At 33.6% G+C, this 20482-nt stretch overlaps 2 protein-coding genes across 2 annotated transcripts; both read left to right on the forward strand.

Moving 5' to 3' along the window:
* Window positions 1-6: 6 nt before the first annotated feature.
* Window positions 7-1786, forward strand: LOC112146731 (B2 bradykinin receptor-like). The gene is made up of 2 exons (XM_036210108.1): window positions 7-67; window positions 244-1786. The coding sequence occupies exon 2, from the start codon at window positions 266-268 to the stop codon at window positions 1262-1264; it is 999 nt and encodes a 332-aa protein (XP_036066001.1). The 5' UTR covers window positions 7-67; window positions 244-265; the 3' UTR covers window positions 1265-1786.
* Window positions 1787-12118: 10332 nt separating this feature from the next.
* LOC112143424 (G-protein coupled receptor 4) lies at window positions 12119-13087 on the forward strand. The gene has a single exon (XM_024267381.1). It carries the CDS (start codon window positions 12119-12121, stop codon window positions 13085-13087), a length of 969 nt encoding a protein of 322 aa, XP_024123149.1.
* The last annotated feature ends 7395 nt before the right edge of the window (window positions 13088-20482 follow it).

Below are 20482 nucleotides of genomic sequence, written 5' to 3' on the forward strand. Positions count from 1 at the left end.
GGCATCATAACAACCATGGGTGGAATTCAAAACGGCACAAATCCTCAGATGTGCAGCATTGGCTTTGGTATTTTCCAGTCTGAATACACCCTAAAAATAACATTTGCAGAAAGTCAAAAATGTGTTATTTTTATTAGGTAATTTAAGTATTTAATGAATTGGAAAATGAACATGACATATAAGTACATTTGTATTATTTTAGTGATGTTTGAACTAATCTTTATTTTTATTTGTTTGTTTTAGTGACCCTCACATCAGAACAACTATGAGTGGAATTCAAAACAGCACAAATCCTCAGATGTGCAGCGTTGGCTATGCACACTGGACTTTCACCGTGGTTCCTATATACGTCATGACCATTGCCGTGTTGGGAATTGTTCTCAATCTATTTGTGCTGATGGTTTTCATCTTGCATAAGAAAGCCTGCACAGTGGCTGAGATCTACCTGGGCAACCTGGCTGCTGCTGACCTTCTCCTGGTGTCCTTCCTGCCTTTCTGGGCTGTCTACGCTTACAGATACTATAACTGGACTTTTGGTTCTGTTTTGTGCAAAATTGTCAATGTGAGCATTTTAATGAATGTCTACTGCAGCATCTTTTTCCTGGTTCTTGTCAGCATAGACCGTTATTTCGCTCTGGTGTTTCCATTGTCTCATGCTAAACTGCGCGGACCGGTCTGTGCCAAAGGGGCATGTCTCCTAGTGTGGGTTGCAGGATTTTTATTGAGTCTTCCTGCAATTATTCACAGGGATGTAATTCATCACCGGGGACCAAATGTTACGAAATGCACTGTAGATTCTCCAAGCACCACTACTCTAATTGATTGTATGATTTTTATATTTGGCTTCATAATACCTGTTTCTATTATTTCTTTCTGCACTGTTAAAATACTCAAAGCTTTACGTAACAGAATATCCGAGGGATTAAATACTCAGAAAAAAGACCATAAGGCCACTACTTTGGTCTTAGCTGTTCTTCTAGCATTCCTTTTCTGCTGGGTCCCTTTCTATCTCTATAAAATACCCTCTGTGCTCAGAGACAGACACATTTTAACGGACTGCACCTCCAAGTACATTCTGTTCATCAGCGGAAACATCTTCACCTACTTGGCTTTCTTCAACAGCGTCCTCAACCCCATCCTCTATGTCATTGTTGGAAAAAACTTCCGGAGCAAGGTCAAGGATCTCTTCATGACAAGTGAAAGAGACCACAGATGGTCTTTGATTCGCTCATTCTTGTCTAGAAGGATTAAAAGCTTAGATTAGATTGCAAAAACCTGTGGACTGCCTTCCACATGTTTACATTTTGGGTTTTTTCTTTTACTATAAATGAAGATTTTTAGGTCAGTGCTGCATATTTTTTTCCATAATGAAGGCATTTTATTTTTAACTAATCTCATTTAAAATGAAGTCTATATAATGACAAGCTACGCTTTGATAGTAAAAAACTCAAATGTGTGATTAATTTTTTTTTTTTTTTAGTTTAATTAGATATGGATAATCTTGATATAGCCTGTTGATATCTCTGTCAATGTTTTTTATTTTTTATTTTTTTTTCTTTTTTTATCTTGGGATGGTAAAACCACTGTAAAACTGCAGGATGTCTATAGTTTTAAGTGTTGCTACAGTTTTATTTTTACTCTTGTATATTTGACTGACTGTATACTTGTATAACACTGTTTAATGCAATCTGTCTCTGTCCACATTTTTCATGATCTTTACCCAACATTAAAATCTTAATAAATTAGCAGAAATAAGCACATTATTTCAATATGATTAAAATTCTTCAATTCTTCATTGTTGAGTTGTCCTGCTTACATTTTGTGTCCCTGGGTATAAGACATACATTTCCATCTCTCACACTCAGTTGCTGTTTAAATATGAAATGTATATGAATTAATATAATAAAAGTAATGATGAGCAACTATAAACACAAATGTCTTCCCCTGCACCAGCGGTTGAAAGTTAGTAACAATATATGCATTTCAATGAAGTCTCAAACCCCTTTAAACATATTCTGTACTTTGAAATATAAATACACGGGGAAAATAAGCAGCGTTGTAAAGACTAGTTTCAAAAGCATATTTCTAAGTTGTCTAGCTTATGAAGTGATTTGAAGACTGACCTCATCTTCTACTACAAACTGGAGTTTTTTTTGGTCATCCTACAAAAAAAATAAAAAAATAAAAGACAAATCAACATGTCAAAAGTCACCTAAGACAAGAGTAATAAATACAACCTCAAATGCAATTAAGGTACATCACAATTTAAAACATGTGGCTGAGGTAACAAAATAAATAATAGGTGTATGTGTGCATATATGTATCTGTACCCACACACACACATATATATATATCTTTAATTTTCAATTTACCAAAAGACAACATTGGCCATCCAGGTCACATGCATGTACATCCATCCATCCATCCATCCATCTTCTTGACCGCTTTGTCCCTTTCGGGGTCGCGGGGGTGCCGGAGCCTATCCCGGCTACTGAAGGGCGAAGGCGGGGTACACCCTGGACAGGTCGCCAGTCTGTCTCAGGGCCTCAATCACACACACATTCACTCTCACATTCACACCTAGGGGCAATTTAGAGTCACCAATTAACCTATGAAGCATGTTTTTGGATGGTGGGAGGAAGCCGGAGTCCCCGGTGAAAACCCACGCATGCACGGGGAGAACATGCAAACTCCACACAGAAAGGTCCCAGCCGGGATTCGAACCGGGGCCTTCTCGCTGTGATGCATGTACATCACTACTTTTAATTTTTTTAACACAACTTATAATTTTCAATTACTCATTTTTATACTGTTTTTTTTTAATTACAAAATTGTTTACGAGGTTTTCATTTCAGTAGTCAAAGAATTCCACTCTGTCACTCCTATAAACATAAAACCTCCTCGTCTTGTCTCACAAATATTCTCTGGAACCAATCTGTTTTTGATCTTCCACAGGGTCTCCACTATTACTACAGTATTTAACTTTACAAAATCTGGGAATTTAAGAGTGTTAGATTTGACAAAGAGATCATGGGTGTGTTCTCTTGGTCCTGTATGATTTATAATTCTATTAGTAAAGCTTTTACAAGTATTTCCCCACACCTCATTACAATAAAGAAGTTATGGGACAGTTAATGAATTATAATATATATATATATATATATATATATATATATGGTGTCTTTATCAAGAATATGTCTTACTTTATATAAAATATCATTATTTTAACTCATTTTTCTGCTTATATAATCAATGTGGGACTCCTAAAAATTTTATTTCAGAAACATTTTGAATAACAGCTTCATCAATTTCAATATTTCTGCTTCCATCATAATTTCTTGTTCCGAGAATGGTACATTCAAATCGTAAAAGTGTTTTGGTCAAACTTGTAAAAGTGTTTCAGGTAAATGTATTTTTGCTTTGTAGTTCCTGGCCACCATAGTTATGCTTTTTTTAGTTCCAACTTGTTTTTATATTAATCTTTTTTAGCCCTACTTATTATTGTTTTTTATCTATTTTTATGTGTTTTATACTTTGCTTCCACAGTTTTAGTTCTATATTTTAAATAATTCCTATACATTTGATTCTTTCTGCATGCTTTTCATAACCCTGGTGTTATCCTAGTTTTGTTGACAAATTTATTTGGTTTACTCACTTTACATGGGCAATTTTTATTACAAAGTTTAACATAATTTGTAGCAAATATTGTGCACTATACAGAACCAGATTTCATGAACTGCTTACAATTGTAAGTTTCTTCATTTGTATTTTGTATAGACATGTGCTGAAATAAATTGAAGAAAGTTCATTGCAGGAAACTTTGGGTTTCATGAGTTTTTCTCTTCCCCGAAGTCTGCTTAGATATACAAATGGGAATGTCTGGTCCACAGGGGTAAATGTTCTTCAGAAAATGGCTGTGATTTCCTCTTCACACCACTCATATCTGAAGGAGATCTTTTCTACTACACCATTATTGCCCTACTTTGCTCCTGACTCTCCACTCCGAATCTGAATTACAGATGCTGAACACGCGGGCAATCACAAAACATCCCTGGTGTACTGTTTTCAGGCTTACATTGTCTTCAAAAATGTGTACCGATTACACTTAACACTGTTTTCAGCATCCAGTCACACAACAAAGAAACACAGTCAGTCAGTTTGTCTTGTTTATTGAATATTTTGGACATAACAAGTAATCAAGAGATAAGATACAGATAAAAACAGGGGGAGACTTCAATGCAATTGTTGGATGATCATGGATTATTTGATTGGATGAAAAAGAGAACAAGAACTTGTAATTGTTTTTTTCTTCAGTAAGCTGGGTACAAAAAGTACCTCCTTCAAAATATGAGTTTTAATAAGGAAAAGTGACCTCTTGACCCACAAAGTAAAAATAAATGTATTTTTCCATTTATTTTTTATTTAAATTGTTTTTCTTGTGCTTTTCTAAATTAAAAAATAAAAAACATATTTTTGAGTGTTTGTCTTTCTCCCTCTTTTCTTTATTTTTTTTTCTGGATTTCCCCTTCCACGAGTACAACACATAAATAATGCATACTAAAAGATGTAAAACAAGACTGTTAAAAAAGTTTTAAAAAAATCTCAGACACCACTCTAACAGCTGTCTCTTTTATCTTTATTGTAAACAATGTCTATCCAATTGGGAAGTACCCAGATGAGTGGAACCAGTTGTGATTTTTTTTTTTGTTTTTCCTTCCCACATGCCCTAACTTGTAAGTGATTGTCATTTTTGTAGATTGTGCTCTTTACTGACAGATAATAACAGTCATGTCATCATCAGAACAGAAAGGTTGTCTCACAAAATAATTTATAATATTTATTCACATCCTGTAGGTGGATTTTTCATATAAAATCTTAGTTTTAAGTGTGTTCCAGAACTTTAAATAACAGGTGTTAAATTGAAGTGTTGTTTGATGGTAGCCTGCAAAACCCAACAGACAATAATGTGTCTGAAAAACAAATCCGATGATAAAATTAAAACAATTCATGAAAACATTAAACTACACAACAAGTTTGTCGATATATTTTTTTTAAACAGGTAATACGTTTTTTTCCCAGTCAAACATTGCTTGTATTGTCTTGCCCAATAAATTCTTGGCTGAGAATTTGTTTTTAAAAGCTTTCACGTGATTGAACAACAGTTGTATTGTGGTTAATGTTTCAGTTAGCATTCAAAAAAGAAAAAAAACATGCATTCTATTCATGTGACTTCTAACTTTCAGTTCATGAAAGGACAAAAGAATCACAGAGATTCAACTTTTGTCAAAACACACATGTGCAGAGCAGATGAACCAGAAGCATGGCTTGGTTCTGATTTTGATTATCTTCTGAACCCATTTAGAGACTCACTTTAATCATCTTTTGATTTATATTAAAAGCATTCCAAGTAGTCTTTTACTTATATGTAACCATTTTTATCCAAAAATCAAAAAACATGAGTCATTTAGGAGAGTTTCAACAAAGCAGCAGCAGTTTTGCTGATATTCTTCTGATTGTGTAGTGAATTTACGACAAATAGAGTTGGGCCTATAAACTTAATAGCCATTAAGTTTTGTGACAACCTGCATTTAAAGCCACTGGTTAGTATTTTTAATGAAAAGAAAAAAAATTGTCTGTATTTGAAAATAAAAAATATTTGTGACATTTTGTTACTATCTACGTTTCCATTACACATTTGCACAAAACTTTATAGAAATTTATAAAAATGTTGAAAAAACCCAATTTTGCATTTACACTGATTCCATTGAATTGTGATAATGCAAATAAACACAAACCAATTCATGAGATAACTTATTCAAATACACGGCGACAGCAGATGCATTCAAATTTCTGCCACTGCAATACCGCCGATCATCATCTTTTAAAGGATACGTCGGCGTCTTATTCAGGCTATGGAGCGACAAGCTGTGAGGCAGCCGCTATACAGATGAAGCGATTTTGGGAAATTGTAGTTGATTTTACAGAGGTGTGAATGCAACAATTCCTCATGGCACTTTAAACTTTTGATGTGTGACGCTGTGGGACCTCCAGTGGAGCCATTGTGTAGTGCCTTGATAAATGTGGTGTTTGGTTGTTGGTCAAGTGACTAATATATTTTTAAAAAGTGCTTAAAAAATGCTTTCGTTGCAGTTTTGCAAAATGTGTCATTTCAAAAACCACCTCATCCAAGCACAAAAACCTTTATTGATAAATGTGAGTTTTTTCAAAATTGACATGTTTCTATTAGATGAATTTATTATTGCAAATCCAATTTGCGCAATATCGTAGTCAATAGAAACGCAGCTACTATAGCAGACTTTATAAGTATTATAAAGTAAAATGATAACAAAATAACCACAAAGACGAAACAAGTCATCATAAAATAAACAATTGTAACAATGAAATATTCAAAGATAATGGATCCATCATCTTTCTTTTTTTAGTATAGAAATTATTATCAAGTTATTTTGACCTTTAACCTTTGTGCTATCCCAGGTATTTTGAGGTTTGGAGTGGCAGAAATGAAATCCTGTCCACCTTCATCCAAATTTTTTGTGGGATGGAAAGCACGTCTTGGGTCATCTGGACCCAACAAGGGTTAAAAAAATACTTTGAAGAAAACGCAGGAATAAAAGCAAGTTATGCTGCTATAGTAACTAGAGTAGTTTCAAGCCAAAAATGTTTTTGGAGGACTTAAAAAAGCTGAAAATATTTAGTGTGTGAGAAAGTAGAGAACAGCCCAGGAACACCACTATAGCATCTGTTTTCTGTGCCTACAGAAGGAGTTTGTTCTGGGACCATGGGAGATTCATCCGGTCCCATGTGAGAGATTTCTAACCCACACATGAAAGCGTGGAAACATTTGCGATGTGAGAAGTCATAAAGGAAAAAGCTCTAACACGACTTTGCCTTCCCACTTTGATCATGATGAAACGGGAATCCTCCTTATTGTTCAAACGTTGATGATCTGATTGCATTTGATTTGTTTTTGAAGTGTTTTGAGCACCCAGATAATTGCAGACTTTCTTTGATGATTTCCTGTCAGGTGCAACATTTTCTTTTCCAATGCATTAAAAAAACAAGATAATTTCAAGACTTTTGTACCAATTAGGTCACAATGTGGATACATATCAATTACTGCCTTTTTTTTTAAACATTTGGACATTAAATCCTCAAACTGAGCAGAATACCTAAGCTAAATAGTCAGACAGAAAAAGCACTAAAATTTAGCAGAATCCAAATTCTTCCCCTACTCCTACTTCTCCCTACTCCTCCAGGGGCGTATGTATGTATATGTGATAAAACTCTGCTTTTAGCACCGTCTTGGGACAACTTCAGACTATGGAAGTGCAGACAATAGAGTCATTCTCACTGAAAAAAAATAAGTTTTTAAATAGAAATTTTAAGTTTATTTTAGAACAGCAAAAGAAATTTGATAAAAATCTTCAAAACAGTGCAAGATTTTTGGCTAAAATACAGAGACCTTTCTAACAATTAAAGTTCTTTAAGACACTAAGTTAAAATATTAGTAGTATATTAATACTAACATTTTTTCTATAATTTCTGTTATCTAAATTATCAATATATTGGATTAGAGGCCTGTCATTCTGGTCGCTTAAAAGCTATTTAAATAATCGTCAACAGTATGTGAGAGTGAATGGAATAAATTCAAACATAAAAAGATTACTTTTGGAGTTCCACAAGGTTCTGTATTAGGTTCCCTACTTTAATTTTGTTCATAAATGATGTCTCCAACATAATTCTTTTTTTGTGTGTCTGCAGACAATACATGAATTTTCTACTCCTCTTCCCTTTCAAGTGATCAACTTGTGATTGATAATGTAGAATGTTGTTTTATGTATTATTACCTGATTGCTTGAAATAAACCATTTCATTCATTCACACTTACATTAATATTTACCTGAACTGATGGTAACGTTAAAAGAAGAAATAGCTAAGTTTAAACATTGGTTTTCTAAAAATAAGTTAGTTTTGAATTGAGAGAAAACAAAGTTCTTGATTTGTAGTTATTGCCAAACAGATTAAAATGTAATGCTAAATTTAAGCTAATATTTGCAAAGTAAGTGAAATAGCATTTCTTGGGGTTATTTTGGATAAAAAGTTAAAATGGAAATCTCACATAAATTATTTGAAAAAGACAATTGGCAAAGATGTTGAAATTCTTTATAGAGTGAAGGATTCATTTAAAAGTCAATCCTTATGCATGTAAAATTATTATTTTATTTTATGGTATTTTAGCTACTGCTTTGAAGTTAGTGGGGAAAAATACTCTGTTCATACAAAACCTTTGTTTCTCTTACAGAAAAAAGCAATAAGATGAATCAACAAAACAGACAGCAGAGAACACACGAATAATCACGACTGCCAAAGTTTCCAGATGTAGTTGACTCAAAACCTTTATTATTTATGTCAAAAGCTAAATTGAAAGCTTTCCTAAACATTAAATCATTTTTTTTCATTTGTTTCAGAGGATGTTAGCAACAAGAGGAAAAATAATTTCAAAGTCCAATTTACTGAAGATGAGTTTTTAAAAGTGATTTAAAATCATTAAAGGGAACTGGCAGACCTCACAGAAAAAGCGAGAACATTCCAGAGTTTAGGAGCTGCAGCTGAAGAGGCTCTGTCTCCCCTGGTTACAGGCCAAGTCCTGGGAACCATTAAAAGGATTTGATGTTCATATCTTAGTTCTCGATGTGGATGATAAGAATGTAAAAGTTCTGAAAGATATTAAGAATTTAAACATTCAAAGCCAGAAGTAAAATCTTAAAAACAATCTGAAAAGACACAGACACCCAGTGAAGAGAACATACAATTGAAGTGATGTGCTCACACCGTCTGGTCCTCATTAACAGGCGAGCAGCTGAATTTTGGAGCAGCTGGAGACGGTGGAGCAGAGACGGATCTATGCCACTGTACAAAGAGCTACAGTAGTCCAGTCTGGAAAAGATAAGAGCATGCATCACGCAAAGAAGATTTTTAAACCCGATAAGCAAAACCGCTTTTCTCTGTGACAGAATCATCTGATTCACAATGATTGCATAAAAGGGTTGAAAAGTTATTTTGTGTCAAAGAGAGTATGTTTTAGGTAACACCGGTGTTACCAGTGTTAGAGGTTATACACCAAATATGTCGTCACCAAATTGTCAAAGTAAAATCCAAATAAGTATTAACATTTTAAGAACTGTGTTCTCATCATGCAAACTTGGATGTTGTATTATAAAAACAAATGTTCATACATTTTTTCAAATGACAAATCATTCACACGCATAGTTTGATGTTCTTCAGGGAAAACCATGAACTTTGAGAAATGTTGCATTTGAACATAAAAAATGTAAATTCTTCCAACATCACAGAAATACAAAATCACTTTCTGTACCTCAACAAAGGTCAATATATTTATAGTGCGCTGTACTTTCCCACCCCTGTACTAGATCCATTAACCTCTTTATTTTCCTCATCCGAACTGGGATCTTGTTCAAAACTGTACAGCTGGATATTGCTCCAATATTGCTCATCCTTTTTGTTCTAATGTTAGTGTTGTAAAGGGCTGTGTAAACAAATGGATGATGGGAAGTGAGGGAACCTACAGGCCCCTCTACAAATCTCTGATAAACTACTGTTGTGCTGTGGAAACTATGTTCTAGAAATCGACTTTTCAATTTTATCTAAAAACGGCATAATCATAATGAAAAGACCACTAGGAAAGCTTTCAGAAAAGGTGATGGGAGTGAGAACTCCCATCATCCTTTGTTATGCCTAATCCTCTGTGTCTATTTTCATTGAAGCTGTGTGCTTTGTTATTAAATCCTTGGGTTTCTGTTACATCTTCTTCCCACATCTGGGTTCTCCCCTGCTTGCCTGACTGTGACAAAAACAAAAGTAAAAAAAAAAAAAAAAAAAATCAAATGTTCTTACAAAGACATTCATTGTTTTTCCAGCTGTTCGGTTTCTTTAAGCCGCTTGAGGTTTTTTTTAAAAGCTGTCTGAAACAAGACAGACTTGATCCAAGAACAGCAGCCACAAGCGCAATATTGAATAACTCTATAGGCCCACAATGCAAAGTCATATACCAACACCGCAAACACACAATTCTATTGCAAAAAAAAACAGTTCATAAATAACATGTGAGAAAAATACGATAAAATAAAGAGGATTAGCAGCTTAATTGTCTTAAAATTAGGGTGGGATCCTTTTTCATCTGACACCACCCTGCACTTTCGACAGCTTTACTTCTCCATATCTAGCCACAACTGTAAAAGGAGGATGAGGGTTGAAAGTAATGGCGAGAAGACTGATAAAATATTCAACAGAATCTGAGCTGAGTTTTCAGAGATGCTTGTCGATTTGTTGTGGCTAAGAGTCAGTGCACTGATTCCACTTTTTTTTTTTTTTTGGCTCCATCCTCCCCTCCATTTCATAAAGATTTTTTTCTGATTTTTTTTTTTTTCTTCGTTGACTCCTTCAGGTGCCTGTTCATTTCCCACAAAAATATCTAATGTTTGCTTCGAAACCTTTGTTCAGGCTGTGCGTTTGTTCTCAGAACTGTTACAGCAGCGGAAAACTGCAGGGAAATTCAGACAGGAAGAACGAAATAACAAAAAGAAAAAAAAGGCTTTTGTTTTCTGAATCCGGAAAGTCTCATAAATAATAAATAGTTCTCAAGAAACTGTTCTACCATCTCGGTAAATTAGGACACGGGGGAGGATAGATAGATTTGTGTTTACTTATTGTTTTATTACATTAGATAGGAGTTGGTATAAGCCAACTGAATAGTTTTTTTGTCATTGTTACTAACATATTAGTACATTTAAAAAAGGATTGCTTAAGTTTTTTCTGGTTGTTTTGAAATACACAAATCATAGATCAAATTAAAAAAAAAGAAAATACAAATTTGAACCAATTTATGGGCAAGAGGAATCTTTGCATTTGGTGTTCTGTCATGTTTTGTCCTCAGCTCTAATGGTTTCATTTTGAGTTATTCACATCTATTTCTGTTTCAGGTCATTGTCCTTTGGTCTATTTAGGTTATTGGTAAGAATGTAACAATTAATTGATTCATAGGTTTATATTTTTAACCTTGGGATGGGCAAACTTTTTGACTCAAAGGGTTCCAAAATTTGTCAGAAGGGCCGGACCAGGAGCAGATGCAAGGTGTGTTTAGATAATCAACCTCATAAGAGAGAGAAATAGCATGGAATCTGAATAAAAAGCATGTCAGGAATTAATATATGTTATTTACAAAGAACGTTTAGGAATTTTTATTTAAAAACAATGACTTTTCTTTTTATCTTAGTGCCAGTTGCACCAATAGGTTGATGTCCCCCACGGAAAAATGTGAACTTAGAGAAAAGCTGCATTCATGTGGTGTTGGAATGATTAGAAAACTGATTGTCCGACTCAAAAAACACACGTTTCCATCAGAAAAACAACAAATCTTCACACACTACATGAATGCAGAATACATTTCTGCAAAATAACAAGGATCAATGTATTTTCTGTGTACCATTCATGGGGAGTCGGTAGTTGTTGGTTTTAGCTGATCACATTTCTGGTTTTCATGCTTTTATTGCTACTTGTGTAGCGTTTTGTCATGTTTTAGTGCTTTTGGCTGGTTTGTTTTTTATTTAATTGTATGATCACTTTGGCTATCATATAAAATCTTGTTCCTCTTTATTACTGTGAGAACAGTCTGTTGTGTGCGTGTTTGTTTCTGTGAACATTCTAATGACATGCAAACAACGCTTCCTGGAAAACTGAGGAGTTCTATTTTTGCTAGTACCTCTTTCTTTGCTCTTACAACAAGTAAAAAAGCAGTCACTATTTGTTGAAATATTTAAAAATGTTGAATTTATGTATTTGTATTTATTTTAACATTTTTATTTTTTTTTTAGAAAACAAGAAATGTTTGGCTTTTATCATTGAAAAGTATCAAATTCAAATGCAATACAAAGAAACCACTGATAGTATTTTTGTTTTCTATTTTCAGTATGTGTGTCACTTCCAAACCTGCTCCTCCAGCTCTAGTATTTGCATGTCTTCGCTCGTGCCATATTCCACACCAGAGCTCCTGTTCTCATTCAGAGACGGACTTCACAGGATGAACACCACCGTGTCCGACTGGACGGCAGAAAACTGCACCATTCCCTCTTCGGTGGACCGGCAAATGTATCCAGCTGCCTATTCCTTATTCTTTATTGTGAGTTTTCCAGCCAACCTGCTGTCTCTGTTTGCAGCCTGGCAGCTGATGAAGAAAGGGAACAACATTGCGGTCTACCTTGTTTTTCTGTCTATCTCTGACTTACTTTACACAATAACTCTGCCGGTCTGGATAGAGCAGGCCTTAAGGAGGGACGTTCATGGCGGTCTGTGCAGCACCGTGAATCTGATCATGTACAACAGCTTTTACGTTGGATCCGGCCTCCTTTGCTGCATCTCTGTTGATCGCTACTTGGCAGTGGTCTATCCTCTCCACTTCCACTGGGTCAGAGAGGTGTGCACAGCAGTGGCACTGAGCACAGCTGTGTGGATTCTGGAGGTCGTCGCCCACATTCTCCTGCTTTTCCACATGGGGGCGCTAAAAGCTTCACTATGTCTGTATGAGCAGCACATACCTATAAAAACTGGAGCTGCTCATGTCTTCCTCTTCAGGATCATCGTGGGATTTCTGATCCCTGTTGTCATCATGAGCTTTTGCTTCCAGCAGATCATGCACTCGCTCCAGCAGAGTGTGTCCATCCTGGAGGAGGAGCGCAGAAGAGTCTGCCTGCTGCTGCTGCTGCTCCTCCTGACCTACATCGCCTCCTTTCTGCCCTACCAGACAGTGATGCTGCTCAGGGCCACGCTGGAGCCCGGCAGCTGCGAGTGGGCCCAGCTCCTCAGGGGCGCGTACCTCGTCACCTCAGCCATGACCACCCTGAACAGCACACTGGATCCAATCATTTACTGCTTGATCAATACCAGCGCCAGGACGGAGATTAAGATATTTGTGGAAAAGGGGAGAAAAGTTTTCATGAGAGAAGATGAGGAGCAGCCAAATAGTTCCATAGAAATTAGAGCAATTTGCTGATCATTATGTGCTTGTAAATCTGAATGAAATTAATAACTTTAGGGAAAATTCAAACGAACGTCTTGTTTTTTTATTCAGATTGGTGACTTCTCCAGAGTATCCACCAATGTCTGTAACTTTTCTCAGGAGGAAGTCACTATAATGAATGAACAAATCTCTCGTGCGCTGGGCAGTGACTGGCTTTGTTGTGAATGTAATTGTAGTTTTTGACTCAAAGGCAATCAAAAGTTCTACTCAAGTAAAAGTGCAACTGTGTTTGGTAATATATCTTTGTGCCAATGTGGATAAAAATGAGTACTCTGAGTATTTACTTAACTAAATGGAGAAAAAAAAGCAAATTAATAGAGTAATCAGAAAGATGATTTTGAAGGTGATCCATCTGTTATTTTACTTAAAAACTTTCATTTTAATAGTGAATATAAATAATCTCTTGGTCTCAGAGTTAACAACAGTTCAGCATTAAATGTTGCTTCCCATTTTTAAAAAATAGAAATACTGTGCTACAGAAGAATCCAGGAATAGGTAAATGTAACCTAACATAATCCACCTTTGGTCATAACTTCAGGTTATTGTTGGGTTAATATTTTCATACAAGATACTTCGGTATTTGCATAAAACAAATGTTTTTAGCCGAGGACAGTACTTAAATACTCTACATCATGGCATTTTAAGTCAGAGTAAACTATATCCATAAATATAAAAATATATTACCTTTGGCACACTAAAGAACACATTTGAATGAAATATGAATTATTTTTTAATTTCTGAGTCATACACTTTTAATAAACCTAAAAGCTCAAAAAAGTTTATGATATAGGCACCTTAAAATAATGTAATGTTATTTGTTGAAATTTGCTGCAGTTTTTTTAACTAAACGAAACAATGTGTTCTTTTAATGTAAAACTCCAAATTTCTGAATATATTTTTGGTCAAAACAGCAATATAATATCAGCATGACTGTGCTATAAAAACATCCCTGAAGGGAATATTTATGCAATGTCCTTTTTTAATTTAATATAATCCACTTTGTGGAAGTTTATACCACTATCCAATCATGGAAAAAAAATTCTAGTTAACAGGATTTTTTTTCAAGAAAGAATTGTTTGTTTTTTACTGTGAAATATTGTACAACTGTTTAAAAAAGTGGCTATACCTTGAATTTGAATGTGAAAGGGATTTTTATATATATATATTTATATATAAATATATTTTTTTATGAACATGTTCATTTTAATCTCCAATTACTATAATGCTCATGATTAAATGATCTATTAGTTGTTGTTTTGAATTAAAATCATTGAACCAAAGCTTCTGTCTTTAGTGTTTTGTGTTTGTGAGCAGAAAAACTGGCAATGTTGCTGGAAAAAACAAAGTGATGAAATACCCTAAATTAAATGGCTGTAAATAAATAACTTTAGTAAACAATTATCCAGGGGTAAAATAAAACAAGAAGCAATACCTGAGCCAATGCAAAGAAACAACAATAAAAAGCATCAAGAACTATTAAAAAAAAGATTAACTATAAACATTTTATAACTATTTTATTACCTTTTCTAATTTTGTAACTGTAAATGTTACATACCGTAAAGAGTGAAATTACATTACCTTCATGTAATAATTTTAAACTAAAAAAAAAAAAGATTTTACTAGCAAGTCTGCCACCAGTAAATTACCATAAAGTTGACAATAAAAAGTTGTGTAGCATTGTTACCGGGTAAAATCTGACCTCGGTTGACAGGTTTTTACCGTGAAAATGAACGCTCGTCTTTGTTAATTATGAAGACTGACATTGTATTTTTTATGGGATAAATTTGATATTCCTTCAAGTAAAATTATGATACAGTTTTTAACAAAAAACTATAATAATATGACAATTGCACTTATTTATTAATATGATTTTTTTTTAAAGTACCACTGTGTATTCTGGCAACCTTAGCTGCCAGTTTTCTACCATTAAAAAAACAAATATATATGATCATTTTATAGTGTTACACTCTTTTTTAAGGATAAATACATTGCTATTTGTTGTAAAAAATAAAAAAATAAAAAGGAATATTCGCCAAAAACATTTTTTACTTAATACTCTTTTTTTCTTTTTCTTCATCCCTTCACATCATGGAGTCTGTATGCTTCCAGCTAAAAAATGGAGGCCAATTTTTAAAAAAGAAAAAAAAAACAAAAACATGGAAACTACTTATTAAGTTTAGTCCATAATCCAACAATGGTAAACTGACACCTATCATACAAGCTAACAGAAACCTCAAACTAGAAGAGGCATTTTCTGTCAAACATAAAGCTAGAACGTGTTTGCTTCTGCAGAGCTGCAGGATGAATAAATAACAGGCTGTGATCACACAGTGACATGGTGCTATCATAACATCGTTCATGTAACAAATCTGTCATCGCACTTCTAAATATGGTTTATAAATAGGGCAATTATCCAGAGAAATTGTGTTCCTAAAAATATGATCAGACATGACACAGTAAAAACATTTACATAACATAAATGTTGACTTTTTTGGCTTGTGAAGTATTTAGGTTATGAATGCTTTTGTGAACACTCAGAAAAAAGATCAAATATTTTTACTGTTAATTTTTCTAAGTAATAGACTCTTTAACCAAGAGAACTGAATAGGCACTAATACTTGAGAAAAAATTAAAAAAGGCCAACAAAAATAAACAAATAAATGTGATTTGTTAGAATGAGTTCAGTGACTATTTTACATGATTTATTAGGTAAAATCGTAAGAAAATATATTTTTTTAAAAATCCATGCCACAATATTTTTCAAATATTTATACATAGATAAAAAATCAGCACTAACATAAAATTTGGTTTTTGAAGGTTTATGTTAATATGTAGAAAAATGAAATAAAAAACAAAACATTATTACAAACTGTCCGTCAATCTCAGATGGATATCTAGAGCCCTCTAGTGGACAGTTACGACAATGCATTGAGTTTTCTGAAAAGTTTTTCTTAGTTCTGACAAAAAATACTTTTATTTTGCTAAGTAATTTTTGTTTTTTAAATTGCATTGATAATTTAATGCATGTGAGACCGGGTTTTTAAGATTTTTATCAAAAGTTTGTCTCATTTTTTACTGTCAAATAAAACACAAGTCATGACAACTATTCCATAAATGAAAAATAAAGAAAAACGGGAAAATTGTAAAAAGAGATTCCTTAACAAACAACTTAGAGCATTAACAAGCATTACTAATGTGCTTATAATGTGCTAATGTGTTTATAAGATATTCATTAGCATCGGTTGTCTAACTTACACCTTATAAAGTGTTAATAAGATTAAATAAATCAAACTATTTTATAGCACTTTTCCAACTTTTGTTATTCAAAGTTTGTTACATAGAAACATAGGTATTTCTTTATAATAAGATTCTTAAAAAGCTTTATTAACAAACGTTATTAATGTGCTTATAAGATGTTAGTAATATATTTATAAGCACAATAAGCCGAATAAAGCTTATAATCATGCTTAGTAAAATTCCATTTAAAGTGAGACCATTGTCTATGAAGGCCATAACAATAAACTGCTTATAAATGTATCTTTGTCAACATTATATTGAGTGTTTTGCAGCACCTCAACTAAAGTGTTACCAAAACATATTCAAATTTTACAAACAAAAAGCAAGATATTGCAGAAAAAATGTGTTTTAATAGAATAAATAAAATATTTTAAAACATTAACCAGCACTGTTATTGTGTTTATTAAACATTTATTAGCATTGATGAATGTCTAGCAAATTCCCAATATTGTGTTAATGAGCTGCATATAAAGATTTTTGTGTTAAAAAGCTCCCTAATAGATATTTTATTAGATTTTTTAATAGTTTATTGAGCGTTTTGTAGCATCTAATCGAAAGCATGACCTGTATTTTCATTCTCATAATGCATATTTATAAATTGCTTATAAGCAATTGACTATCTAATTATTAACTCTATTTGTTAATAGAGTGTTTTGCAGCATCTAATAAATAAAACCGTAGAGTTCATTCATTCCAAACTTTGACTAGAATGAGTGGCTAGAGAAAAAAATATAGTATTGACTCACTTAGAAGGTTACATCATGATATCACAAAATAAAGTGATATCCTTTATCTGTTTTTCCAACTTTAGATATAATACCGTATTTAAAGGCTATAAGCTGCAGATCTCTATGTTGAAAAATTAGATATTTACTGGATATACAGAACAGAAATGTACATGTATGCTCCTGCGGCCTCCAACGTCTTATCTTAGATTCATTGACGCTAAGCTAGCATGCAGAAGCACGGTTTCTTTCCTAGATAGCACGCTCGATGGCCTTCAACTTAAAACTTCCATCATTTCTTCATGTGGCATGATGAAGAAGAGAGGATTTGAAAATAATTAGTAAATTAGTAATAATAATACTAGTATTTTTTCTTTCTGTAATGTTTCGTTTATCTTATTTTTGATTCTAACTCTGGTTAGAGCGCCCCTAGTGGTGGAAGAAGAATCCACAGAATAGTGGATCCTTTGTACAAGCCGCATGGTTCAAAACTTAGGAAAAAAGTAACGGCTTATAGTCCAGAAAATGTTTTTTTTAAAGGTTTTACGTTTGTTGTCTGTCAACAAGTTATTTTGTAAACTCCATACTTTGTGGTATATTTGGTTCAGCAAAGAACTTAATAAACTATTAACTAAGAAAGATGATTTATTTACTAAGCAGATTATTAGCATTAACAAATGTTACTACTTTGCCAGGCAATGCTAATAAATGACTTATAAACACATTAGTAATGCTTTATAATAGTGTGTTGTGGAATTGTATTCAAACTAAATATGCAAACGTGAATTATCATGAATCTAAAAATGTATTATGAAGGAACAGCAGGTGTTCACTCGTCTGCCGTGGACCTGCAGTTCCATCCTGAGGGCAACAGTCAAGCCGGCGATGTTGCTTTTTAGAAAGCAGTGAGATGTGAAAATGCCTTTGAGGGAAAAGTGGACTTTTTGTTATTTTCCACAGATTTCTATTTTCTGCAAAGCCTTTTTTTTAAATCTGAACCATGTGAGAAGATTGAGGTTCTTGCAGAGATAAAAGCAAATATGAGGAGACTACTTATGTTATTACATAAGGTGACGCATCACCGTAATGTCAGTAAGAGAACAAATATATTTTTACTTTGACATGAACACGATTTTTTAAATATTGTCAGCTGTGAAAGATTTGGCCTCCCACACTATTTTCCTGAGGTTTCTACCCTCCGTCACACTTTAAAGGCTTAAAAAGGACATGTTCATCTTCAAGCAGGTGTTTGTCACGCCTCTCCCCTTCATGTTACATAATATGCTTCACTTAACCCTCAATAACCTGCAGCAGAAGCCCACCTCCATGCCCATCTTCTCTCCTTCCATTCCCCTTGACTCGAGATGTAAAGTGTAATCTCTACGTTTTATAAATAGTTTGGAAAAAAACATGATCAGATAAACTACCAAATTTGAGGCTGCAATACTCATGAATATCACAATGAATGTATTCAAATGATAGGGTATTTCTATTCGCAGAATAAAGGTGCAATTTCAGAAGTTATGCAATAATGAATTTCCAAAAACTCCACTTAATGTGTTCAAAAAATGAGCTATAAAACAAAATTTTATTGATCCCAGAAATACATTTCTGACATCTAAAATAATAAAATAAAGGTCAAAAATAAAATGAACAATAATGTGCATTATTAATCTTTTTAGACTGGTTTGTAACCGGATCCTCGGAGCTAGGAGGAGGTGCAGACGAGTGCTGCAGAGAGAGTCTAACCTGTCATGCGTGCAGGGAAACAGATGGTAAAATATTGCAGAATTGTGCGTAAAGATATTATGTAAGACATTTTTAATCTAAACTGCTCAAAAATATAATGTGTTTATTGCTGTGATTTAATAAACGCTACACTTTATGCTCTGTGCATCCTTTAGGGGCCACTTTAGTAAAAAATAATAATAAAAAAATCGGATTTTCTTTTTCTATTTGACTCAAACAAAAGATCATTTACAGGAGTCATTAGAGAAAAAGAGGAGTGGAGCCCATTAGAAGCATCACAGTTGAAACTCCATTTGTAGTTATAGTGATAGAAAATTGTTTCTGGGAGAAAATATTTTTTTTCCATTTATGTAAAACACCCTTTCCATGCAATATATAAATAAGATGTTTACTTTATTACCCTTTTTGAAAAATTTCTCTCTCCACCACACTGTAAAAAGTGAAATATTGTATCAAGGAGCAAAATTTCTATAATCTGTTATATTTAAAACGATTAATTTTTTTACATTTAAAATTTTTATTTAATGGTTTACTCAACTTAAAAATTGAATTTGATAAAAACTAACATTTTTAAATGCAACAAATCACCAAAGTTTAGTTAACTGACCCAATGTTTCACTTTCTTCACTACAGATGAGTGAACAATCAAAATAGCAGGCATACCACTGCTTGTTTGAGCTAGAATGACCGTCAACTTGTGCTTTAGTCACATACACCTTTAAAGTAGACAAGAAAATCTATTTAAATGTTAAATTTTAAAACTGTAGCTTTGATATTGCTCACCATTTTTGTTGCATCGCTAATGCTAACTGTGAAGGGATGTAAGCTAGTGGGAGAGAGTGTCAATAAAGGAATGATGGGTAATGAAAGCAGGCTCACTCACAACTCTGAGGCAAATTTTGAAGGAGCTACTGCTGCTCTGCAGAAACTATGTCCTAGAAAGCAACAGAGGGTTTTGATTTAGCCTAAAAATCATGTTTAACTGGGAGCACTTATTATTATTTTAACCCTCTCTGGGAAGGCGCTGCAAATTTGCAACAGCTAAATGCTAGCATAATGCTAGTTTTTTCTAGTTTTGTTAGCTTTGTTACATTGTTTTAAAAAGAAATATCATATTCGAGTTATAGTGGTCAATTATCACGCAGGGTCAATGTTGCAAAACTGCAACATCTCCAAACTCATTGCATGTGAAAGTCTCTCTCAAAATAAGTCAGAATTGTATAATACTAGTCCATATTTTACCCAAATATCACATTATTTTTTGTTATTAAAACTGAATTTGCCACTGAGAGAGTTAAAAGAGTCAAGACAAGTGTCAACTTGTCCTATTCTGTTCTCAATTTCAATGCAAACGAGGGATTTCAAAATTAGTGCAGGACCCTTAAAGACTGTAAGCTGCAGAGGGAGGCAATTTCCCATCAACCACCATGTTTAAACGTCAGATTTTATACACCAAATCAACATATGTACATTCTGGTTTCAACAATTTCTCCAATTAATGTTACTTTATTTGCTACTCAGGACACGAAATACTGTGTGAATGTGTGTGTAGGAAGGTGTATGGACTCACCCCGATCTGTGTGTGGGTAAATCTTGA

The sequence above is a fragment of the Oryzias melastigma genome, linkage group LG22 (assembly GCF_002922805.2).
Source record: "Oryzias melastigma strain HK-1 linkage group LG22, ASM292280v2, whole genome shotgun sequence".
In the NCBI taxonomy this organism is placed as follows: Eukaryota; Metazoa; Chordata; class Actinopteri; order Beloniformes; family Adrianichthyidae; genus Oryzias; species Oryzias melastigma.